General features: G+C 46.4%; 1 protein-coding gene across 3 annotated transcripts in view; it reads right to left on the bottom strand.

Moving 5' to 3' along the window:
* LOC141129505 (uncharacterized) overlaps positions 1-27,582 on the bottom strand; it is a 130,051-nt gene that overhangs the window by 78,608 nt on the left and 23,861 nt on the right. For all 3 annotated transcript variants that reach the window (XM_073617578.1, XM_073617579.1, XM_073617580.1), the window contains exons 3-6: positions 23,995-24,228; positions 5,279-5,383; positions 2,898-2,942; positions 84-140 (exon numbers count right to left, since the gene is read on the bottom strand). In XM_073617578.1, coding sequence (XP_073473679.1) covers positions 84-140; positions 2,898-2,942; positions 5,279-5,383; positions 23,995-24,228 — 441 coding nt within the window. The remainder of the gene's footprint in view (positions 1-83; positions 141-2,897; positions 2,943-5,278; positions 5,384-23,994; positions 24,229-27,582) is intronic.

Raw genomic sequence — 27,582 nt, 5'->3', positions numbered from 1 at the left:
CACGCAACCACCGTCCACAGAGGGGAGGGCCAATATGGCTACCGGTAGAATAGAAAGCTTTACAAGTATAGGAACAAACTTACCTTTACAGCAGGTGAGAACATAATGGACTTTTTCAAAAACGAACACCGTGCAGAAGGCTAGAATATAGACAAAAAAGTGTGACATCAGTATATGAGCAGTAAGGCCCTTCATGGAAGGAGATATAATGGTTTATAGATGTAGTTCAAGAACAAAAAAGTGTTTAAAGCCTTTATTGTAACACCCGGAGTGGTACACGGGCTTCCCGGTCACGTGATCACAGGGGCCGCCTATCAGAGCAATCAAGTGATTGGAAGCCAGTCCTACCAGCTCTCAATCATTGCTCGATAACCAGGAGTGGTCAGTGAAAGTAGGGTCATAGCGTAAGGAGTGGTCAGTGGAAGTAGGGTCATAGCGTAAGGAGTGGTCAGTGAAAGTAGGGTCATAGCGTAAGGAGTGGTCAGTGAAAGTAGGGTCATAGCGTAAGGAGTGGTCAGTGAAAGTAGGGTCATAGCGTAAGGAGTGGTCAGTGAAAGTAGGGTCATAGCGTAAGGAGTGGTCAGTGAAAGTAGGGTCATAGTGTAAGGAGTGGTCAGTGAAAGTAGGGTCATAGTGTAAGGAGTGGTCAGTGAAAGTAGGGTCATAGTGTAAGGAGTGGTCAGTGGAAGTACGGTCATAGTGTAAGGGAGTGGTCAGTGGAAGTACGGTCATAGCGTAAGGAGTGGTCAGTGAAAGTAGGGTCATAGCGTAAGGAGTGGTCAGTGAAAGTAGGGTCATAGCGTAAGGAGTGGTCAGTGAAAGTAGGGTCATAGCATAAGGAGTGGTCAGTGAAAGTAGGGTCATAGTGTAAGGAGTGGTCAGTGTAAGTATGGTCATAGTGTGGGGTGCCGACTGAGCATGCTCCCAGCAACACCGGCTATATGCATCTATGTGGCGGCATGGAATAAGGCCCACCTATAGGAGTATAGATGCCATCAAGATGTTAATAAACACATCAGCTGCAACAAAAACACTTCTTAAAACTGAAATCTTCTTTCCAGTCATAATATTTTTAGACATCGGGAGGAGGGGAGCCCATAGAGGAGACAATCTATCTTTTGGACAATGCTATTGTCCGGTACCACATGCTATGGATAAAAGATACCAAAAATAAATAAAGCCCAACTATTAAAATCAGGACTTTCACGGTACCACACAAATATAAAATAAGATTACGTTTATTCATACAAAATGTGAACACAATTCCAATATGTTAATTATTTTGTAATAGAACATGTATTATTCTCATTAGGGATCGACCGATATCGTTTTTTGTGGCGTCGATGCGATACCGATATTTCAGCCACCTCTCCTGCCGATATTTTGTACATTTAACCACTTAAGGACCAGCCTTGTTTTGGAATTTAGGTGTTTACATGTTTAAAACTGTTTTTTTTTTTGCTAGGCAACTACTTAGAAAAAAAAAAAAAAAAAAAAATTTATAATAATTAAATAAAAAAAAAAAATATATATATAATCATTTTAAGTGCTGTCACAATTTGACTGACCATTGCACGATCATGGAACATTGTACTCATATGAAATTATAATTTTTTTCTCCCCCAAAAATGGAGCTTTCTTTTGGTGGTATTTAACCACTGCTGGGTTTTTTATTTTTTGCTAAAAAACAAAAACGAAAACAAAAAATAAAAAAAAAAAAAAAGAAGAAAGGAAATATTTTGAAAAAAACAAAAACAGTTTTATAGTTTGTTATAAAATTTTGCAAACAGGTCATTTTTCTCCTTTGCTGGATGTGCGCTGATGAGGTGGCACTAATGGGCGGTACTGAAGGGCATTGATGGGCATCGATAGGTGGCACTGATTGGCGGCATTGCAGTGTGCTGGCAGGTGGCACTGGTGGGCACAGATACTCAGCTAATGTCTCACCCTGCTTTGGACCGATGTCCCTTTGACACAAAAGCCGATCAGCTGTCATTGGCTGACAGCTGATCACGTGGTAAGGGGGCGGGATCTGTGATCAGCCGAGTCTCATTGACCTTAGAGTGCGCCCTGCAGTGGGGTGCGAAGGAAGCTCATACATGGGAGGATGTCACATGATGGCCTCCAGGCAATTAAGGCCCGCAGTGTAGCCGTCATTTGGCAATAGCGCGGGCACAAAGCGGTTTAAAGTTCCTTCCCCCGGTAGCGGCACAGCCTCGTATCCGGTTGGATCCTGGCCTTCCATCATCGGGGGAACTTACATTGTATGGAATCTGAAACTAACGGGATGGTGTCACAGTGAGACTCTTTGTCTGAGTTTTCAGGTCCACCTTTTCCTTCATTACGCCGTACACCGCCTGTTTTTTGTGACTGATGTCTTGCATTTCCTTTTAACTTTTGTGCCGTTCAAAAACATAATCCGATTATAAAAACAGATTCTCATTTCTACTGGTCCAGGTCATATCCACCACAACGGTCCTTCAGGCTTTGCAATGAATGAAGTTCACAGCAAAACACCAACAGACTCCGATCTCTACACAAAGGAGATCCCCCCACATAACCACCAATGGTGGTCACCTCTGACATGATTGGCCGTGTCCAGATTGGTGCAGTGGATTCTGGGAAATTGGAGTGACACTGTGCATCAGAGGTAGTGTATGATGACCTCACAGTGACAGTATATAGATGGACAGATCTCGGTGAATACGCTGGTTGGAGAGGGATCAGCTTCTCTACAGGAGGACCCCATTACAGATCACCAGACCACTATTCATGTATGGAGTGTGTGAGACCCACAGACAATTATCACCCAACCACCGTCCACAGAGGGGGGTGGAGTCTTAATATGGCCACCAACAGACTACAAAGCTTTACAAGTATTAGGTACAAAAACTTACTTCCAGAACGGGTGAGAGCAGAATAGATCCCCTTCACATGGGGTTCTACAATAGAAATAAAAAGGACATCAGTTTATGAGAGGTTAGGTTATATGATAATATATTTAAGTTGGTTATAAAATGATTTAATCACGTCAGCCCCAGAAGATTTACTCCCCCCCCCCCCTTAAATGACCAGGCCATTTTTTGCATTACGAACACAAAATAAAAATGGACGTCCTTTTTTGGCCTTTGGAAATATCTCACTAAAAACGACACTTTTCTTGCAGGGGATGCTCATAAATGGGTGTGGTGGATCATGATGGGTGGAGTCTGTTGTCTTGATGGACTGGGGTAGGAGCACCCAGCACCGACCAGGAGGGACAGCCGCCAGTCACATGCTCTGTGGGGGGGGGGGGGTGAAGTTGGTTGGCGGTGTGTGGTGGAGACAGAAGGAGACTGAATGGATGTGGAAGGAGAACACAGCGATTATTACAGCCTCCAGCAGTAGTCGCATGTAAAACCCAACAGGCTGGTAATACCCAAAGGGATCCATTAACTTGGGTACATTTATCCTGCCCCCCCCCCCCATACATGGTTCAAATCTCATCGGATTACTCCTGCTGAATCAGCTGAGATTCGATTGGTCTATGGCCAGCTTTAGGGGTGCATGGACCCCCAAGTTATAATCCCCTGATTTAGGAGGACATGACTTGGTCCTTACACACATTAGACCGATTGTCTCCAAACTATGACCCGAGGACAACATACAGCCCACTACAAGGATTTCACCCAGCCGGTGACAACTTATCCCATGTTTGTATCTTGTGCTTCCATGGTGGAGGGGGGATGGGGGCACAATAACCATTAATGATGCTGAGCAACCAGAATACACAGAATCAATAATCACTATGGATCTGGTGGACAGGCTGTCCGGAATTCAGAGGAGGAACCGCTCAGCCCCCTGTTCACATCTCTTCTGTCTCCAGTCCTGTGCCTAACACCATTGTGAGGATTGTAAGGAGGACAGAGGGACTGAGGACCCCAGTGGGGCAGGAAAGGGGGGGGGGGGGGGGGGGGGGAGGACCCCAGTGGGGCAGGAAAAGGGGGAGGACCCCAGTGTGGAAGGAAAAGGGGGGGGACCCCAGTGTGGAAGGAAAAGGGGGGGGACCCCAGTGTGGAAGGAAAAGGGGGGGGACCCCAGTGTGGAAGGAAAAGGGGGGGGACCCCAGTGTGGAAGGAAAAGGGGGGGGACCCCAGTGTGGAAGGAAAAGGGGGGGGACCCCAGTGTGGAAGGAAAAGGGGGGGGACCCCAGTGTGGAAGGAAAAGGGGGGGGACCCCAGTGTGGAAGGAAAAGGGGGGGGGACCCCAGTGTGGAAGGAAAAGGGGGGGGGACCCCAGTGTGGAAGGAAAAGGGGGGGGGACCCCAGTGTGGAAGGAAAAGGGGGGGGACCCCAGTGTGGAAGGAAAAGGGGGGGGGACCCCAGTGTGGAAGGAAAAGGGGGGGGGACCCCAGTGTGGAAGGAAAAGGGGGGGACCCCAGTGTGGAAGGAAAAGGGGGGGACCCCAGTGTGGAAGGAAAAGGGGGGGGACCCCAGTGTGGAAGGAAAAGGGGGGGGGACCCCAGTGTGGAAGGAAAAGGGGGGGGACCCCAGTGTGGAAGGAAAAGGGGGGGGACCCCAGTGTGGAAGGAAAAGGGGGGGACCCCAGTGTGGAAGGAAAAGGGGGGGGACCCCAGTGTGGAAGGAAAAGAGGGGGGGAGGACCCCAGTGTGGAAGGAAAAGGGGGGGGGAAGATGGGACCCCAGTGTGGAAGGATGGGACCCCAGTGCGGAAGGAAAAGGGGGGGGGGGAGGATGGGACCCCAGTGCGGAAGGAAGGGGAGGACCCCAGTGCGGAAGGAAGGGGAGGACCCCAGTGCGGAAGGAAGGGGAGGACCCCAGTGCGGAAGGAAGGTGAGGACCCCAGTGCGGAAGGAAGGTGAGGACCCCAGTGCGGAAGGAAGGTGAGGACCCCAGTGTGGAAGGAAGGGGGGGACCTCAGGAGTGCATTTATTTAAATATTAAATTAATTTATAAAAGGAGATTTTTTTTCCCTATCTGTGAAGATTTGTAAAATATAAGACGTGGCTCTTGTACTGAGATTTGGAGGCCCCGGCATCAGACTATCAGGAGAACACAAACAACAACTTATGGTCACCTGGCTGGTAATAAGGGTGTCGGCCATTGAGGGGATTCTCAGCATTCGTATACATTGGAACTTTCGTCTTTAATACAAGTGGACTCATTACTCACTAGAACCCGCCCCTCCCCCCTCACTGTATTACATATCCAGATCTAGCAGAGATAACAGATTAAACATTTTAAATAAAAGTAATATAGAATACATGGAGCTGTACTTACTCTCACGGTGATGATGTAACAGTGCGATGGCAAACAGAATCAACAGAACCAACAGCAGAACCACGAATATAACAATGATCGTTCCTACAGGGACAGGATGTTTCTCTGGGAGAGAAGAGAAGAGAAGATTGGTGTTAGAGCCTCACAGGAAGAATCACATTACTGAGATTAAAGAGATGGTAAGAAAATCATTTTGGATTTAGAGCCAATCACAAGACAACGGCCCTCCCTGCAGTATTATCGGTAGAATGAAGTGTGGGAGAAGTAAGCCCCGCCCTCTGGTCTGGGTGATGTGATTGGCAGAGAGCTGAAGGAATGACTGGATTACGTAATGTAGAGCTAATCCTCAATGTAGGAGATCTGAGCTCTGAATTAAAATCAACACAAATTGTATGAAATGCATAATTTTTGTGGCTTCTATACTTCCATTATTCATACCTCAGTCCCTTCTCCTTCCTGTGTCCCTCTATATTCCTCCAGGTGAGAGCGCCCCCTGTGTGTAGCAGTAGGGAGCAGCCAGTGCCTGCACAGTAAGGACCGCCATGGGGCAGCTCTCCTGTGTGTTCTTGTGCTGTGCTTGGCTGGCACATGATGGGGGTACATGGATGACTCTGCGCGCGCCCGCCCGGGGAGAGACACGGCGGGAGCGCGCCCGCCCGGGGAGAGACACGGCGGGAGCGCGCCCGCCCGGGGAGAGACACGGCGGGAGCGCGCCCGCCCGGGGAGAGACACAGCGGGAGCGCACCCGTCCGGGGAGAGACAAGAGACCAAGGGGGCACTCTACAGGCAGAAAAACAACACTACAATTGTAATAGGCCGCTCAAGGGAATGCACAAAGCTGGGGACAGGAGGAAATGTACAAAGGGGGGCAGATAATTAAATTTGAGTTTTACCCGGAGGATTGAATATCCCTATAATCCTGGATCTACTCTGAACATGCACTGGAGCTGACTGAAGATGACACTTTACAGCTGAGGGGGGAGGAACGGAAACTGGAGGGGGGGAGAGGGGGGAACGGAACAACAGCTGCAGACCGACTGTCCTGTATGGATTACACCGATCTTCACAATTATATCAGGGGACAGTCATACTATACAGTATGGGGTGACCCGGTGCGATATACCGTGCTATATATATTATTTTGGTGCTATATACAGTGTTGCAGTGGATGGCATCACATCACGTTGCTCCTCTACAGACACTGTTGGGCTTGTCATGACGGTGTTTTCGTGCGTCGGTGGGGTGGACCTGCATGACGCTCCCCCAGCACTTCGGCTCTGGGTGGGCGCCGTGCAGACCCTCCCCCCTGGGGCCCCACTTTTTGGACACCCCGGGTCTCCCTTGCTTTCTGCTTTTCAAACAGGAAATGAAAGGAAATCAGTTGGGCGATTCCCACTTCATTCTTTATCCAATTTTTCCTTTAATTTCTCCTATACAATTCCTTCCTTACACGGTCGCTATACAATTCCTTCCTTACACGGTCGCTATAATTTCTTCATTTACCTTTTTCTTCCCCCTTTTTTTCTTTCCCTCTTCCCTCCGTTACTCTATTTTCCCCTTCTCTCCTTTTTTCGTTTTTCCCTTTCTTTTACATGACCGTGTCCCCCTCTGTCATAACAATGTTTGCCTCTTTCCATTGCATGGGCTCGTTTCCCTGCAATCACACAACATTAGCCTATCAGTATGCGGTTGCGCCCTGCGTCGTGCGCAGTGACGCCATTCTCGGCGTCGGCGTGACTCCGGGATTTCCTCTCCTTCAGGATCCCCGGCGCCCGGCCTCCCGAGATGCGTCGTTCCGTCCGACGCATGCGCGCTCTGCAGAATGGTTTCCCTCCTCTGCTGACACTTCTGTTATGGATCTCACTGCGCAGGCGCCGGTGGCTATTTGAGCCACTCTGGACGTCCTGCTCAGTGTGCTATCCCACCATTCAGGCTACAAGGCGCTTTTTGCTTCAGCTGCCCATGCACCATCTCTGCTTCCAAAAAGTGAGTACTCCTAAACCTCTTTCCCCCTTTACTATGGGTGATACACCTCCCTGTAAGCTACACCTTATGAGAGATAGAAATAAGCAAACCACCTTGTCACTCAGTGAGAGACAAAAATAAGCAAACTTCCCTATGAGTTTCTTTTATTTTATTTTATTTATTTTTCTTTCAATTCATTTGGTAATATGGCTCAGCTGCCTAATAAGTGTTCCATTCCTATCCACAGGTAGATAGGCTTCCTTTCTCTTTTCTTTCTCTTTGGGTATCATACGGAGGCACTGTCAATCTCTTAAAGTGGAGTTCCACCCACTTTTACAACTCTTCAGCATCCCTCACTAAACTGTGCACTGTAAACGAACTGGATATTTTTAATTTTTTTTTCTCAGCACCTCCTGTATATCTGCTGTATTCATTTTTCACTTCCTCCTCCCTGGCCGCGGCCCATCGCATCATTTCCTGTTTGCAATGCCTTCTGGGAAGGGGCGGCAACTTCCTCTGAAACGGCTGTTGCTATGGAAACCTGACCTGAAACCTATTACACTGCTTGTGCTGCACTGAGCATGTGCGAGATCTGCAAGGGTGAGACCCAGGAAGAAATACAGTCTGGCTTCAGATGCCCACACTTAAGATGGCCACGGCCTGCTGCAAGTTTATAAAAAAACAAACTACTGCTATAAACTAACAAAACAGACCTTAGTTTACAGACTAACACTTTACTAGAATACATTAAGCTTGTGTATTATAGGGGTATTTTTATTTAAAAAGTATAATTACGCCGGAACATCACTTTAAATTCAGTAGGTTTTCTAAATGTTTTTTCCTAAATACTTAAAGTCTTCCAAAGACAATATGATCTTGCACCATATGAAATACTGGTCCTGCCTGTATATATATGTATATATATATATATATATATATATATATATATATATATATATATATATATATATATATATATATATATAGAGAGATATATATATATATAGAGAGAGATATATATATAGAGAGAGATATATATATATATATATATATATCTCTCTCTCTATATCTCTCTATATCTCTATCTATATCTCTCTATATCTCTATCTATATCTCTCTCTCTCTCTCTCTCTCTCTCTCTCTATATATCTCTCTCTCTATATATCTCTCTCTCTATATATCTCTCTCTCTATATATCTCTCTCTCTATATATCTCTATCTCTATGGATATCTGTGGAGATAGATAGATAGATAGATAGATAGATAGATAGATAGATAGATAGATAGATAGATAGATAGATAGATAGATAGATAGATAGATAGATAGAGAGATAGAGAGATAGAGAGATAGAGAGATAGATAGATAGATAGATAGATAGATAGATAGATAGATAGGTGTATATATGTATGGTGCATATACTTTTTGTTTAAGAAAAGATGAAAGAGCGAGTTTGTTATGCTAAATGGATAATTAAATATCTGTATAAATAAATGAGTTTTGAGTAAATTACTCAAAAGTCTTTTTCCCCTTTTCAAGGTCAATTTGGGACCCACCAGGGCCGTCCTCTCACTTGGGGGGCCTTTGCGAGGTCATTTCCTGAAGCCGAGGGATAACCATTAATTTATACTGGTTGGTCAGCCGAGGGTCAGTGTTTTTTTACCTAAAAGATACAAATTACTGCCCCATCCAATATTGGGTGTCTGTGCACATTTATGCATATATATTTTATTTTTCATTTTTGAATAACTTCTCACTGGTAGGTATGATGGACACTGTGGCATGCTGGGTTGCTAAACCTTCTTTCGTTCATATTGTTATATTGTGCAAATCATTCTCATTTGTTGTTTCAGAATGTATCTCCTATATAGATGTTTTTTCTCTCTGCAATACGCCTCTGAAGAAGGGACATCGTCCTGAAACATGTCAGGCCTTTAGAGAAAATATCCTACTATAAATGGAAGTATACAAAATTGTTATGTGAAAGTGAACTATACTGTATAAGTACTATCTTCGAGATTTATGTCCAATGCATTTTGTTTTTATGCTTTTTCAAATAAATAAAATAATTTTTAACTATTCCAATCGCATGGTTCGCCTACAAAGTCCCACTATACTGGGGGGGTATATAAGCTCCCTAATCGAAGGGTCTTATTTTCTATACCGATCCGGGATGTTGGCAACCCTTTGAAGGCAACATATCTAACCTTCAGTGGTTCATTCCGCTATATACCAGAGACATGAATTAGGTGTCACTATATGACACTTCAAATAAAGAGTGAAGAGTGTGATGTGCTCCGACTGGCTGAGGTGGAGAGATGGGTGGATGACATTATGATCTCTACCAATCAAAGGAAGTCTTGTAGTCACTACCAGAAATCCAAGGTTCCCCGTGACCTCATTATGTGTTGCTGCCGGTACACAGCGCTGTATACTGGTCATGGCTGATGCTACGTATGCTTTATACAGCAATGACAGCAGCCACTTCTATTATCTATTGCAGGGATGGGCTTGGATTCGCTCCGATCCTGGCAGGATATTGTCAGCTCTGAACTAATCACCCATGGAATGGAGACCCACCACCCTGCAGCTACAGGTACATAAAGGGGGGGGCTGCAGATTTACATTCCTGACCACAAAGAAAGATCAGGACCACAAAACACAGGTAGAAGTATGAGATGATGGGAGTGATGATCATAGAGAGGAGAGAGGTGAAGTACAGAACAATGAGGAGGAGATCAGGGTCACACACAGGTAGAAGTATGAGATGATGGGGGTGATGATCATAGAGAGGAGAGAGGTGAAGTACAGAACAATGAGGAGGAGATCAGGGTCACACACAGGTAGAAGTATGAGATGATGGGGGTGATGATCATAGAGAGGTGAAGTACAGAACAATGAGGAGGAGATCAGGATCACACACAGGTAGAAGTATGAGATGATGGGGGTGATGATCATAGAGAGGAGAGAGGTGAAGTACAGAACAATGAGGAGGAGATCAGGGTCACACACAGGTAGAAGTATGAGATGATGGGGGTGATGATCATAGAGAGGAGAGAGGTGAAGTACAGAACAATGAGGAGGAGATCAGGGTCACACACAGGTAGAAGTATGAGATGATGGGGGTGATGATCATAGAGAGGAGAGAGGTGAAGTACAGAACAATAAGGAGGAGATCAGGATCACACACAGGTAGAAGTATGAGATGATGAGGGTGATGATGATCATAGAGAGGAGAGAGGTGAAGTACAGAACAATGAGGAGGAGATCAGGGTCACACACAGGTAGAAGTATGAGATGATGGGGGTGATGATCATAGAGAGGTGAAGTACAGAACAATGAGGAGGAGATCAGGATCACACACAGGTAGAAGTATGAGATGATGGGGGTGATGATCATAGAGGGGAGAGAGGTGAAGTACAGAACAATGAGGAGGAGATCAGGGTCACACACAGGTAGAAGTATGAGATGATGGGAGTGATGATCATAGAGAGGAGAGAGGTGAAGTACAGAACAATGAGGAGGAGATCAGGATCACACACAGGTAGAAGTATGAGATGATGAGGGTGATGATCATAGAGAGGAGAGAGGTGAAGTACAGAACAATGAGGAGGAGATCAGGACCACACACAGGTAGAAGTATGAGATGATGGGGGTGATGATCATAGAGAGGAGAGAGGTGAAGTACAGAACAATGAGGAGGAGATCAGGATCACACACAGGTAGAAGTATGAGATGATGGGAGTGATGATCATAGAGAGGTGAAGTACAGAACAATGAGGAGGAGATCAGGGTCACACACAGGTAGAAGTATGAGATGATGGGAGTGATGATCATAGAGAGGAGAGAGGTGAAGTACAGAACAATGAGGAGGAGATCAGGATCACACACAGGTAGAAGTATGAGATGATGGGAGTGATGATCATAGAGAGGAGAGAGGTGAAGTACAGAACAATGAGGAGGAGATCAGGATCACACACAGGTAGAAGTATGAGATGATGGGGGTGATGATCATAGAGAGGAGAGAGGTGAAGTACAGAACAATGAGGAGGAGATCAGGATCACACACAGGTAGAAGTATGAGATGATGGGGGTGATGATCATAGAGAGGAGAGAGGTGAAGTACAGAACAATGAGGAGGAGATCAGGGTCACACACAGGTAGAAGTATGAGATGATGGGAGTGATGATCATAGAGAGGAGAGAGGTGAAGTACAGAACAATGAGGAGGAGATCAGGATCACACACAGGTAGAAGTATGAGATGATGGGGGTGATGATCATAGAGAGGTGAAGTACAGAACAATGAGGAGGAGATCAGGATCACACACAGGTAGAAGTATGAGATGATGGGAGTGATGATCATAGAGAGGAGAGAGGTGAAGTACAGAACAATGAGGAGGAGATCAGGATCACACACAGGTAGAAGTATGAGATGATGGGGGTGATGATGATCATAGAGAGGAGAGAGGTGAAGTACAGAACAATGAGGAGGAGATCAGGGTCACACACAGGTAGAAGTATGAGATGATGGGAGTGATGATCATAGAGAGGAGAGAGGTGAAGTACAGAACAATGAGGAGGAGATCAGGGTCACACACACAGGTAGAAGTATGAGATGATGGGGGTGATGATCATAGAGAGGAGAGAGGTGAAGTACAGAACAATGAGGAGGAGATCAGGGTCACACACACAGGTAGAAGTATGAGATGATGGGGGTGATGATCATAGAGAGGTGAAGTACAGAACAATGAGGAGGAGATCAGGATCACACACAGGTAGAAGTATGAGATGATGGGGGTGATGATCATAGAGAGGAGAGAGGTGAAGTACAGAACAATGAGGAGGAGATCAGGATCACACACAGGTAGAAGTATGAGATGATGGGGGTGATGATCATAGAGAGGAGAGAGGTGAAGTACAGAACAATGAGGAGGAGATCAGGATCACACACAGGTAGAAGTATGAGATGATGGGGGTGATGATCATAGAGAGGAGAGAGGTGAAGTACAGAACAATGAGGAGGAGATCAGGGTCACACACAGGTAGAAGTATGAGATGATGGGGGTGATGATCATAGAGAGGAGAGAGGTTAAGTACAGAACAATAAGGAGGAGATCAGGATCACACACAGGTAGAAGTATGAGATGATGGGGGTGATGATCATAGAGAGGAGAGAGGTGAAGTACAGAACAATGAGGAGGAGATCAGGGTCACACACAGGTAGAAGTATGAGATGATGGGGGTGATGATCATAGAGAGGAGAGAGGTGAAGTACAGAACAATGAGGAGGAGATCAGGGTCACACACAGGTAGAAGTATGAGATGATGGGGGTGATGATCATAGAGAGGAGAGAGGTGAAGTACAGAACAATGAGGAGGAGATCAGGGTCACACACAGGTAGAAGTATGAGATGATGGGGGTGGTGATCATAGAGAGGAGAGAGGTGAAGTACAGAACAATGAGGAGGAGATCAGGGTCACACACAGGTAGAAGTATGAGATGATGGGGGTGATGATGATCATAGAGAGGAGAGAGGTGAAGTACAGAACAATGAGGAGGAGATCAGGATCACACACAGGTAGAAGTATGAGATGATGGGGGTGATGATCATAGAGAGGAGAGAGGTGAAGTACAGAACAATGAGGAGGAGATCAGGGTCACACACAGGTAGAAGTATGAGATGATGGGAGTGATGATCATAGAGAGGAGAGAGGTAAAGTACAGAACAATGAGGAGGAGATCAGGATCACACACAGGTAGAAGTATGAGATGATGGGGGTGATGATCATAGAGAGGAGAGAGGTGAAGTACAGAACAATGAGGAGGAGATCAGGGTCACACACAGGTAGAAGTATGAGATGATGGGGGTGATGATCATAGAGAGGAGAGAGGTGAAGTACAGAACAATGAGGAGGAGATCAGGATCACACACAGGTAGAAGTATGAGATGATGGGGGTGATGATGATCATAGAGAGGAGAGAGGTGATGTACAGAACAATGAGGAGGAGATCAGGGTCACACACAGGTAGAAGTATGAGATGATGGGGGTGATGATCATAGAGAGGAGAGAGGTGAAGTACAGAACAATGAGGAGGAGATCAGGATCACACACAGGTAGAAGTATGAGATGATGGGGGTGATGATCATAGAGAGGAGAGAGGTGAAGTACAGAACAATGAGGAGGAGATCAGGATCACACACAGGTAGAAGTATGAGATGATGGGAGTGATGATCATAGAGAGGAGACAGGTGAAGTACAGAACAATGAGGAGGAGATCAGGATCACACACAGGAAGAAGTATGAGATGATGGGGGTGATGATCATAGAGAGGAGAGAGGTGAAGTACAGAACAATGGGGAGGAGATCAGGGTCACACACAGGTAGAAGTATGAGATGATGGGAGTAATGATCATAGAGAGGAGAGAGGTGAAGTACAGAACAATGAGGAGGAGATCAGGGTCACACACACAGGTAGAAGTATGAGATGATGGGGGTGATGATCATAGAGAGGAGAGAGGTGAAGTACAGAACAATGAGGAGGAGATCAGGGTCACACACAGGTAGAAGTATGAGATGATGGGGGTGATGATCATAGAGAGGTGAAGTACAGAACAATGAGGAGGAGATCAGGATCACACACAGGTAGAAGTATGAGATGATGGGGGTGATGATCATAGAGAGGAGGGAGGTGAAGTACAGAACAATGAGGAGGAGATCAGGATCACACACAGGTAGAAGTATGAGATGATGGGAGTGATGATCATAGAGGGGAGAGAGGTGAAGTACAGAACAATGAGGAGGAGATCAGGATCACACACAGGTAGAAGTATGAGATGATGGGGGTGATGATCATAGAGGGGAGAGAGGTGAAGTACAGAACAATGAGGAGGAGATCAGGATCACACACAGGTAGAAGTATGAGATGATGGGGGTGATGATCATAGAGGGGAGAGAGGTGAAGTACAGAACAATGAGGAGGAGATCAGGATCACACACAGGTAGAAGTATGAGATGATGGGGGTGATGATCATAGAGAGGTGAAGTACAGAACAATGAGGAGGAGATCAGGATCACACACAGGTAGAAGTATGATATGATGGGGGTGATGATGATCATAGAGAGGAGAGAGGTGAAGTACAGAACAATGAGGAGGAGATCAGGGTCACACACAGGTAGAAGTATGAGATGATGGGGGTGATGATCATAGAGAGGTGAAGTACAGAACAATGAGGAGGAGATCAGGATCACACACAGGTAGAAGTATGAGATGATGGGGGTGATGATCATAGAGAGGAGAGAGGTGAAGTACAGAACAATGAGGAGGAGATCAGGGTCACACACAGGTAGAAGTATGAGATGATGGAGGTGATGATCATAGAGAGGAGAGAGGTGAAGTACAGAACAATGAGGAGGAGATCAGGATCACACACAGGTAGAAGTATGAGATGATGGGGGTGATGATCATAGAGAGGAGAGAGGTGAAGTACAGAACAATGAGGAGGAGATCAGGATCACACACAGGTAGAAGTATGAGATGATGGGGGTGATGATCATAGAGAGGAGAGAGGTGAAGTACAGAACAATGAGGAGGAGATCAGGATCACACACAGGTAGAAGTATGAGATGATGGGGGTGATGATCATAGAGAGGAGAGAGGTGAAGTACAGAACAATGAGGAGGAGATCAGGGTCACACACAGGTAGAAGTATGAGATGATGGGGGTGATGATCATAGAGAGGAGAGAGGTGAAGTACAGAACAATGAGGAGGAGATCAGGGTCACACACAGGTAGAAGTATGAGATGATGGGGGTGATGATGATCATAGAGAGGAGAGAGGTGAAGTACAGAACAATGAGGAGGAGATCAGGGTCACACACAGGTAGAAGTATGAGATGATGGGGGTGATGATCATAGAGGGGAGAGAGGTGAAGTACAGAACAATGAGGAGGAGATCAGGATCACACACAGGTAGAAGTATGAGATGATGGGGGTGATGATGATCATAGAGAGGAGAGAGGTGAAGTACAGAACAATGAGGAGGAGATCAGGATCACACACAGGTAGAAGTATGAGATGATGGGGGTGATGATCATAGAGAGGAGAGAGGTGAAGTACAGAACAATGAGGAGGAGATCAGGATCACACACAGGTAGAAGTATGAGATGATGGGGGTGATGATCATAGAGAGGAGAGAGGTGAAGTACAGAACAATGAGGAGGAGATCAGGATCACACACAGGTAGAAGTATGAGATGATGGGGGTGATGATCATAGAGAGGTGAAGTACAGAACAATGAGGAGGAGATCAGGATCACACACAGGTAGAAGTATGAGATGATGGGGGTGATGATCATAGAGAGGAGAGAGGTGAAGTACAGAACAATGAGGAGGAGATCAGGATCACACACAGGTAGAAGTATGAGATGATGGGGGTGATGATCATAGAGAGGAGAGAGGTGAAGTACAGAACAATGAGGAGGAGATCAGGGTCACACACAGGTAGAAGTATGAGATGATGGGGGTGATGATCATAGAGGGGAGAGAGGTGAAGTACAGAACAATGAGGAGGAGATCAGGATCACACACAGGTAGAAGTATGAGATGATGGGGGTGATGATGATCATAGAGAGGAGAGAGGTGAAGTACAGAACAATGAGGAGGAGATCAGGATCACACACAGGTAGAAGTATGAGATGATGGGGGTGATGATCATAGAGAGGAGAGAGGTGAAGTACAGAACAATGAGGAGGAGATCAGGATCACACACAGGTAGAAGTATGAGATGATGGGGGTGATGATCATAGAGAGGAGAGAGGTGAAGTACAGAACAATGAGGAGGAGATCAGGATCACACACAGGTAGAAGTATGAGATGATGGGGGTGATGATCATAGAGAGGAGAGAGGTGAAGTACAGAACAATGAGGAGGAGATCAGGATCACACACAGGTAGAAGTATGAGATGATGGGGGTGATGATCATAGAGAGGTGAAGTACAGAACAATGAGGAGGAGATCAGGATCACACACAGGTAGAAGTATGAGATGATGGGGGTGATGATCATAGAGAGGAGAGAGGTGAAGTACAGAACAATGAGGAGGAGATCAGGATCACACACAGGTAGAAGTATGAGATGATGGGGGTGATGATGATCATAGAGAGGAGAGAGGTGAAGTACAGAACAATGAGGAGGAGATCAGGATCACACACAGGTAGAAGTATGAGATGATGGGGGTGATGATCATAGAGAGGAGAGAGGTGAAGTACAGAACAATGAGGAGGAGATCAGGGTCACACACAGGTAGAAGTATGAGATGATGAGGGTGATGATCATAGAGAGGTGAAGTACAGAACAATGAGGAGGAGATCAGGATCACACACAGGTAGAAGTATGAGATGATGGGGGTGATGATCATAGAGAGGAGAGAGGTGAAGTACAGAACAATGAGGAGGAGATCAGGATCACACACAGGTAGAAGTATGAGATGATGGGGGTGATGATCATAGAGAGGAGAGAGGTGAAGTACAGAACAATGAGGAGGAGATCAGGATCACACACAGGTAGAAGTATGAGATGATGGGGGTGATGATCATAGAGAGGTGAAGTACAGAACAATGAGGAGGAGATCAGGATCACACACAGGTAGAAGTATGAGATGATGGGGGTGATGATCATAGAGAGGAGAGAGGTGAAGTACAGAACAATGAGGAGGAGATCAGGATCACACACAGGTAGAAGTATGAGATGATGGGGGTGATGATGATCATAGAGAGGAGAGAGGTGAAGTACAGAACAATGAGGAGGAGATCAGGATCACACACAGGTAGAAGTATGAGATGATGGGGGTGATGATCATAGAGAGGAGAGAGGTGAAGTACAGAACAATGAGGAGGAGATCAGGGTCACACACAGGTAGAAGTATGAGATGATGAGGGTGATGATCATAGAGAGGAGAGAGGTGAAGTACAGAACAATGAGGAGGAGATCAGGGTCACACACAGGTAGAAGTATGAGATGATGGGGGTGATGATCATAGAGAGGTGAAGTACAGAACAATGAGGAGGAGATCAGGGTCACACACAGGTAGAAGTATGAGATGATGGGGGTGATGATCATAGAGAGGAGAGAGGTGAAGTACAGAACAATGAGGAGGAGATCAGGGTCACACACAGGTAGAAGTATGAGATGATGGGAGTGATGATCATAGAGAGGTGAAGTACAGAACAATGAGGAGGAGATCAGGATCACACACAGGTAGAAGTATGAGATGATGGGGGTGATGATGATCATAGAGAGGAGAGAGGTGATGTACAGAACAATGAGGAGGAGATCAGGATCACACACAGGTAGAAGTATGAGATGATGGGGGTGATGATCATAGAGAGGAGAGAGGTGAAGTACAGAACAATGAGGAGGAGATCAGGATCACACACAGGTAGAAGTATGAGATGATGGGGGTGATGATCATAGAGGAGACAGGTGAAGTACAGAACAATGAGGAGGAGATCAGGATCACACACAGGTAGAAGTATGAGATGATGGGGGTGATGATGATCATAGAGAGGAGAGAGGTGAAGTACAGAACAATGAGGAGGAGATCAGGATCACACACAGGTAGAAGTATGAGATGATGGGGGTGATGATCATAGAGAGGAGAGAGGTGAAGTACAGAACAATGAGGAGGAGATCAGGGTCACACACAGGTAGAAGTATGAGATGATGAGGGTGATGATCATAGAGAGGAGAGAGGTGAAGTACAGAACAATGAGGAGGAGATCAGGATCACACACAGGTAGAAGTATGAGATGATGGGGGTGATGATCATAGAGAGGAGAGAGGTGAAGTACAGAACAATGAGGAGGAGATCAGGGTCACACACAGGTAGAAGTATGAGATGATGGGGGTGATGATGATCATAGAGAGGAGAGAGGTGAAGTACAGAACAATGAGGAGGAGATCAGGGTCACACACAGGTAGAAGTATGAGATGATGGGGGTGATGATCATAGAGAGGAGAGAGGTGAAGTACAGAACAATGAGGAGGAGATCAGGATCACACACAGGTAGAAGTATGAGATGATGGGGGTGATCATAGAGGAGAGAGGTGAAGTACAGAACAATGAGGAGGAGATCAGGGTCACACACAGGTAGAAGTATGAGATGATGGGGGTGATGATCATAGAGAGGAGAGAGGTGAAGTACAGAACAATGAGGAGGAGATCAGGGTCACACACAGGTAGAAGTATGAGATGATGGGGGTGATGATCATAGAGAGGAGAGAGGTGAAGTACAGAACAATGAGGAGGAGATCAGGATCACACACAGGTAGAAGTATGAGATGATGGGGGTGATGATCATAGAGAGGAGAGAGGTGAAGTACAGAACAATGAGGAGGAGATCAGGGTCACACACAGGTAGAAGTATGAGATGATGAGGGTGATGATCATAGAGAGGAGAGAGGTGAAGTACAGAACAATGAGGAGGAGATCAGGGTCACACACAGGTAGAAGTATGAGATGATGGGGGTGATGATCATAGAGAGGTGAAGTACAGAACAATGAGGAGGAGATCAGGATCACACACAGGTAGAAGTATGAGATGATGGGGGTGATGATCATAGAGAGGAGAGAGGTGAAGTACAGAACAATGAGGAGGAGATCAGGGTCACACACAGGTAGAAGTATGAGATGATGGGGGTGATGATCATAGAGAGGAGAGAGGTGAAGTACAGAACAATGAGGAGGAGATCAGGGTCACACACAGGTAGAAGTATGAGATGATGGGGGTGATGATCATAGAGAGGTGAAGTACAGAACAATGAGGAGGAGATCAGGATCACACACAGGTAGAAGTATGAGATGATGGGGGTGATGATCATAGAGAGGAGAGAGGTGAAGTACAGAACAATGAGGAGGAGATCAGGGTCACACACAGGTAGAAGTATGAGATGATGGGGGTGATGATCATAGAGAGGAGAGAGGTGAAGTACAGAACAATGAGGAGGAGATCAGGATCACACACAGGTAGAAGTATGAGATGATGGGGGTGATGATCATAGAGAGGTGAAGTACAGAACAATGAGGAGGAGATCAGGATCACACACAGGTAGAAGTATGAGATGATGGGGGTGATGATCATAGAGAGGAGAGAGGTGAAGTACAGAACAATGAGGAGGAGATCAGGGTCACACACAGGTAGAAGTATGAGATGATGGGGGTGATGATCATAGAGGGGAGAGAGGTGAAGTACAGAACAATGAGGAGGAGATCAGGATCACACACAGGTAGAAGTATGAGATGATGGGGGTGATGATGATCATAGAGAGGAGAGAGGTGAAGTACAGAACAATGAGGAGGAGATCAGGATCACACACAGGTAGAAGTATGAGATGATGGGGGTGATGATCATAGAGAGGAGAGAGGTGAAGTACAGAACAATGAGGAGGAGATCAGGATCACACACAGGTAGAAGTATAAGATGATGGGGGTGATGATCATAGAGAGGTGAAGTACAGAACAATGAGGAGGAGATCAGGATCACACACAGGTAGAAGTATGAGATGATGGGGGTGATGATCATAGAGAGGTGACGTACAGAACAATGAGGAGGAGATCAGGGTCACACACAGGTAGAAGTATAAGATGATGGGGGTGATGATCATAGAGAGGTGAAGTACAGAACAATGAGGAGGAGATCAGGATCACACACAGGTAGAAGTATGAGATGATGGGGGTGATGATCATAGAGTGGTGACGTACAGAACAATGAGGAGGAGATCAGGGTCACACACAGGTAGAAGTATGAGATGATGGGGGTGATGATCATAGAGAGGTGAAGTACAGAACAATGAGGAGGAGATCAGGGTCGCACACAGGTAGAAGTATGAGATGATGGGGGTGATGATCATAGAGAGGAGAGAGGTGAAGTACAGAACAATGAGGAGGAGATCAGGGTCACACACAGGTAGAAGTATGAGATGATGGGGGTGATGATCATAGAGAGGAGAGAGGTGAAGTACAGAACAATGAGGAGGAGATCAGGATCACACACAGGTAGAAGTATGAGATGATGGGAGTGATGATCATAGAGAGGAGAGAGGTGAAGTACAGAACAATGAGGAGGAGATCAGGGTCACACACAGGTAGAAGTATGAGATGATGGGAGTGATGATCATAGAGAGGAGAGAGGTGAAGTACAGAACAATGAGGAGGAGATCAGGATCACACACAGGTAGAAGTATGAGATGATGGGGGTGATGATCATAGAGAGGTGAAATACAGAACAATGAGGAGGAGATCAGGATCACACACAGGTAGAAGTATGAGATGATGGGGGTGATGATGATCATAGAGAGGAGAGAGGTGAAGTACAGAACAATGAGGAGGAGATCAGGGTCACACACAGGTAGAAGTATGAGATGATGGGAGTGATGATCATAGAGAGGAGAGAGGTGAAGTACAGAACAATGAGGAGGAGATCAGGATCACACACAGGTAGAAGTATGAGATGATGGGGGTGATGATGATCATAGAGAGGAGAGAGGTGAAGTACAGAACAATGAGGAGGAGATCAGGGTCACACACAGGTAGAAGTATGAGATGATGGGGGTGATGATCATAGAGAGGAGACAGGTGAAGTACAGAACAATGAGGAGGAGATCAGGATCACACACAGGTAGAAGTATGAGATGATGGGGGTGATGATCATAGAGAGGTGACGTACAGAACAATGAGGAGGAGATCAGGGTCACACACAGGTAGAAGTATGAGATGATGGGAGTGATGATCATAGAGAGGTGAAGTACAGAACAATGAGGAGGAGATCAGGATCACACACAGGTAGAAGTATGAGATGATGGGGGTGATGATCATAGAGAGGAGACAGGTGAAGTACAGAACAATGAGGAGGAGATCAGGATCACACACAGGTAGAAGTATGAGATGATGGGGGTGATGATCATAGAGAGGAGACAGGTGAAGTACAGAACAATGAGGAGGAGATCAGGATCACACACAGGTAGAAGTATGAGATGATGGGGGTGATGATCATAGAGAGGTGACGTACAGAACAATGAGGAGGAGATCAGGGTCACACACAGGTAGAAGTATGAGATGATGGGAGTGATGATCATAGAGAGGTGAAGTACAGAACAATGAGGAGGAGATCAGGGTCACACACAGGTAGAAGTATGAGATGATGGGAGTGATGATCATAGAGAGGAGAGAGGTGAAGTACAGAACAATGAGGAGGAGATCAGGATCACACACAGGTAGAAGTATGAGATGATGGGAGTGATGATCATAGAGAGGAGAGAGGTGAAGTACAGAACAATGAGGAGGAGATCAGGGTCACACACAGGTAGAAGTATGAGATGATGGGGGTGATGATGATCATAGAGAGGAGAGAGGTGAAGTACAGAACAATGAGGAGGAGATCAGGATCACACACAGGTAGAAGTATGAGATGATGGGGGTGATGATCATAGAGAGGAGAGAGGTGAAGTACAGAACAATGAGGAGGAGATCAGGATCACACACAGGTAGAAGTATGAGATGATGGGAGTGATGATCATAGAGAGGAGAGAGGTGAAGTACAGAACAATGAGGAGGAGATCAGGGTCACACACAGGTAGAAGTATGAGATGATGGGGGTGATGATGATCATAGAGAGGAGAGAGGTGAAGTACAGAACAATGAGGAGGAGATCAGGATCACACACAGGTAGAAGTATGAGATGATGGGGGTGATGATCATAGAGAGGTGAAGTACAGAACAATGAGGAGGAGATCAGGGTCACACACAGGTAGAAGTATGAGATGATGGGGGTGATGATCATAGAGAGGAGAGAGGTGAAGTACAGAACAATGAGGAGGAGATCAGGGTCACACACAGGTAGAAGTATGAGATGATGGGAGTGATGATCATAGAGAGGAGAGAGGTGAAGTACAGAACAATGAGGAGGAGATCAGGGTCACACACAGGTAGAAGTATGAGATGATGGGGGTGATGATCATAGAGAGGAGAGAGGTGAAGTACAGAACAATGAGGAGGAGATCAGGATCACACACAGGTAGAAGTATGAGATGATGGGGGTGATGATCATAGAGAGGAGAGAGGTGAAGTACAGAACAATGAGGAGGAGATCAGGATCACACACAGGTAGAAGTATGAGATGATGGGGGTGATGATCATAGAGAGGAGAGAGGTGAAGTACAGAACAATGAGGAGGAGATCAGGGTCACACACAGGTAGAATTATGAGATGATGGGGGTGATGATCATAGAGAGGAGAGAGGTGAAGTACAGAACAATGAGGAGGAGATCAGGATCACACACAGGTAGAAGTATGAGATGATGGGGGTGATGATCATAGAGAGGTGAAGTACAGAACAATGAGGAGGAGATCAGGGTCACACACAGGTAGAAGTATGAGATGATGGGGGTGATGATGATCATAGAGAGGAGAGAGGTGATGTACAGAACAATGAGGAGGAGATCAGGATCACACACAGGTAGAAGTATGAGATGATGGGGGTGATGATGATCATAGAGAGGAGAGAGGTGAAGTACAGAACAATGAGGAGTAGATCAGGGTCACACACAGGTAGAAGTATGAGATGATGGGGGTGATGATCATAGAGAGGAGAGAGGTGATGTACAGAACAATGAGGAGGAGATCAGGATCACACACAGGTAGAAGTATGAGATGATGGGGGTGATGATCATAGAGAGGCGAGAGGTGAAGTACAGAACAATGAGGAGGAGATCAGGATCACACACAGGTAGAAGTATGAGATGATGGGGGTGATGATCATAGAGAGGCGAGAGGTGAAGTACAGAACAATGAGGAGGAGATCAGGATCACACACAGGTAGAAGTATGAGATGATGGGGGTGATGATCATAGAGAGGCGAGAGGTGAAGTACAGAACAATGAGGAGGAGATCAGGATCACACACAGGTAGAAGTATGAGATGATGGGGGTGATGATGATCATAGAGAGGAGAGAGGTGAAGTACAGAACAATGAGGAGGAGATCAGGATCACACACAGGTAGAAGTATGAGATGATGGGGGTGATGATCATAGAGAGGAGAGAGGTGAAGTACAGAACAATGAGGAGGAGATCAGGATCACACACAGGTAGAAGTATGAGATGATGGGGGTGATGATCATAGAGAGGAGAGAGGTGAAGTACAGAACAATGAGGAGGAGATCAGGATCACACACAGGTAGAAGTATGATATGATGGGGGTGATGATCATAGAGAGGAGAGAGGTGAAGTACAGAACAATGAGGAGGAGATCAGGATCACACACAGGTAGAAGTATGAGATGATGGGAGTGATGATCATAGAGAGGAGAGAGGTGAAGTACAGAACAATGAGGAGGAGATCAGGATCACACACAGGTAGAAGTATGAGATGATGGGGGTGATGATCATAGAGAGGAGACATGTGAAGTACAGAACAATGAGGAGGAGATCAGGGTCACACACAGGTAGAAGTATGAGATGATGGGGGTGATGATCATAGAGAGGAGAGAGGTGAAGTACAGAACAATGAGGAGGAGATCAGGGTCACACACAGGTAGAAGATTGTAACCAATCAGTATGTAGGAGGTGGAGTCACACCTCTGACTCTCTGATGACAGGTATACAGATGAAGGGATATATACTCTGATCAGGAAAGGTGTCGGTGAGTATTGAGGGTGAGATTTGCTTTGTAGACATCACTGGTCACCTGCCGGGACTCACCTGGAATATAGCGGATTAGTATAGATGAACTCTTCTTACACACTTCATTATCCACAACACAGGTCAGATTCACATCATAATTTTTTGGTCGGGGTTCAGAGTATGATTGTTCCTTGCCCACGGATCCTGTCTGGTTAAACCATTCATAGGTGACACCCAGAGTGAAGCTTTTACAGGTTAGTACAATATTCTCCTCGGTAGTTTGATTAGTGATTTTGGGTTCATCAGGACAAGCTGAAAGAAAAGAATATGACATCAGAGGGTGAGATCTCCCTCCCCCCGCTCTATCTATACCCAGGACTTCCTTCCCTCTATGGAGTATATTTTACACATATCTATGGAGAAGATGGCATAATGAACTCTCTAAAGCAACCTCCCAACCTTTACAACACAGAGGAACCCTTGAACCTATCTTCAGGTCTTGGAGAACCCGTGATAAAACACAACTATTGTGGGCGATTAACCACTTGCTTACTGAGCACTTACACCCCCTTCCTGCCCAGACCAGCTTTCAGCGCTGACGCACTTTGAATGACAATTACGCGGTCATACAACACTGTACCCAAATGAAAATTTTATCATTTTTTTTTCCCACAAATAGAGCTTTCTTTTGGTGGTATTAAATCACAGCTGGGATTTTTATTTTTTGCTAAACAAACAAAAAAAGATGGAAAATTTTGAAAAAAAAAAAAAAAAATCATGTTTCATAATTTGTTATAAAATTTTGCAAACAGGTAATTTTTCTCCTTCATTGATATGCGCTGATGAGGCGGCACTGATGGGGACACATAAGGCGGCACTGATGGGGACCCATAAGGCGGCACTGATGGGGACACATAAGGCGGCACTGATGGGGACACATAAGGCGGCACTGATGGGGACACATAAGGCGGCACTGATGGGGACACATAAGGCGGCACTGATGGGGACACATAAGGCGGCACTGATGGGGGACACACAAGGCGGCACTGATGGGGGACACACAAGGCGGCACTGATGGGGGACACACAAGGCGGCACTGATGGGGGACACACAAGGCGGCACTGATGGGGGACACACAAGGCGGCACTGATGGGGGACACACAAGGCGGCACTGATGGGGGACACACAAGGCGGCACTGATGGGGACACATAAGGCGGCACTGATGGGGGACACACAAGGCGGCACTGATGGGGACCCATAAGGCGGCACTGATGGGGGACCCATAAGGCGGCACTGATGGGGACACATAAGGCGGCACTGATAGGTACCACTGATGTTGAGGCACTGGGTAGGCGGCACTGCTGACTATTACTAGGTGGCACTGGCAGGGGGCACAGGTGGGCACTGGTGATCTGGCGGCAGATCTCCGTGATCGGGACTAATGTCCCTCTCACGGCCGTCGGTGATTGTTTTTTTTTTTCCTCCTCACGCTGTCAGCGCAAGTGAGAAAAAATAGCCAATTACCGGCTCTGCTGACATCACATGATCAGCTGTCATTGGCCGACAGCTGATCATGTGGTAAGGGGTCGGATAGACTCGCTGATCACAGAGCGCGCCGTGGATGCCCTGCAGGGGGCGCGCAGGCCGCTCGTGCACGGGACGACGTCAATGGACATAGTCCCGGCAAAGTAGGTCCGCGCTGTGGCAGTCATTCGGCTATAGTGCGGATCTCTAGTGGTTAAGGAAAATGCACATCGTGTCGATGTCTAGCGGTTAGAAAGATTGTTGGTGTCACGCAGTCATCAAGTGGTATCGGTCCTGGACCAACCAATGGGAGGTCAATCAGTCACAGTTGATGGAACTCCTAGAGCACGGATCTCCAAACTATGGCCTTCCAGCTGGTGAACATCCAATGAGGAATTGGAAAACTCTGACATTCACAGACAAGACTGGGCATGATGGGAATTGTAGTTCCTGAACTGGAGGGCTGTAGTTTGGAGACCCCTGCTCAGTCTAGAGGAATTCCTAAAAGGTTCCATGGAGGCCAGGATGACAATGGTGGCCTCCAATCCGACCCACAAAAAACACGAAGGGATTCCATTCCCCTCCATTCCAGTGGATCGGATCAAGGGCAGTCAAGTGTCAACAGATAGCCGATCCATTTACACACGATTGACTATAAAGGCAGAGCAGGCCGTGTCCAGGTCAGCTCTACATAAGCTGAATGGACACAGACCCGCCATTTGCCTGCTCAGCAGACAGATCACCCACTGAGCAAAGTGGAGTCCGCCCTCTGTGGGAGGGGCCTTAATACTTCTGTCAGTTTATTATTACTGTGATTCCATTGGGAAGATTCTTCCTCACTTCCTGTCGCAGTGACACCTCCCCAGTAAAGCTGCATTCACACCTGAGCATAGCGTCTTTAAGCGTTTTTCTGCTCTTTTTTTTTTTTTAATGCAGTATTTTTGGGCTGTCATTTTTTTTCTTTATTAGCCAGTTGAGAAAACCATTATCTGTTGCTCGGTTTTTCAGCTTTTCTTTTTTATTATTATTCATTTATTATTTTTTTTTTTCACTAGGGTATTGGGTGCTCAACCTGCGGCCCTCCAGCTGTTACAGAACTACAAGTCCCATCATGCCTCTGCCTTTGGGAGTCATGCTTGTCACGGTCAGCCTTGCAATGCCTCATGGGACTTGTAGTTCCGGAAGAGCTGGAGGGCCGCCGGTTGAGCATCTGGGGAGCCTTAGAGTTATTTATTTTTTGTTAGGGTGTTACTAATACTTAAAGACACAAATATAATTCATAAATAAAATACATTCAATAAATGAATACCAAGCAATAAATAAACCCCCAACTTACAAAAAAAAATAAAAAAAAATAACTAAACACCCGAACACAAAAAAAAAAAAAAAATCAATATTGTACAGCAGCCCCCCCCCCCCCCCCCCCAATGCTAACCTGAGCCCCCCCCCATCTCTGTCCAGCGATTGTGCAGGAGTGTCTCAGCTGCCCGGAACTTCCCTCCTGAATGGTAAGACAGCAGCGCAGCGTGATTGGCTCCTGCTGCTGTAAGAGTCAGCCAGCCAATCAAAAGAGACAGAGAGAGAGAGCGAGAGAGACAGAGAGAGCGAGAGAGACACAGAGAGAGACACAGAGAGAGAGCGAGAGAGACAGAGAGAGCGAGAGAGACACAGAGAGAGACACAGAGAGAGACACAGAGACAGAGACAGAGACAGAGACAGAGAGAGAGCGAGAGAGACAGAGAGAGAGAAGCGAGAGAGAGACAGAGACAGAGACAGAGAGAGAGCGAGACAGAGACAGAGACAGAGAGAGAGAGCGAGACAGAGACAGAGACAGAGAGAGAGCGAGACAGAGACAGAGACAGAGAGAGAGCGAGACAGAGACAGAGAGAGAGCGAGACAGAGACAGAGACAGAGAGAGAGCGAGAGAGAGACACAGAGAGAGAGCGGAGAGAGAGACACAGAGACAGAGCGAGAGAGAGACACAGAGAGAGCGAGAGAGAGACAGAGAGAGAGCGAGAGAGAGACAGAGAGAGAGCGAGAGAGAGACAGAGAGAGAGCGAGAGAGAGACAGAGAGAGAGCGAGAGAGACAGAGAGAGAGCGAGAGAGACAGAGAGAGAGCGAGAGAGACAGAGAGAGAGCG

This window comes from Aquarana catesbeiana, linkage group LG02, assembly GCF_042186555.1.
Source record: "Aquarana catesbeiana isolate 2022-GZ linkage group LG02, ASM4218655v1, whole genome shotgun sequence".
Classification (NCBI taxonomy): domain Eukaryota; kingdom Metazoa; phylum Chordata; class Amphibia; order Anura; family Ranidae; genus Aquarana; species Aquarana catesbeiana.
Note: the sequence above shows the minus strand (reverse complement) of the source record. Positions and strands in the feature narration are given on the sequence as shown.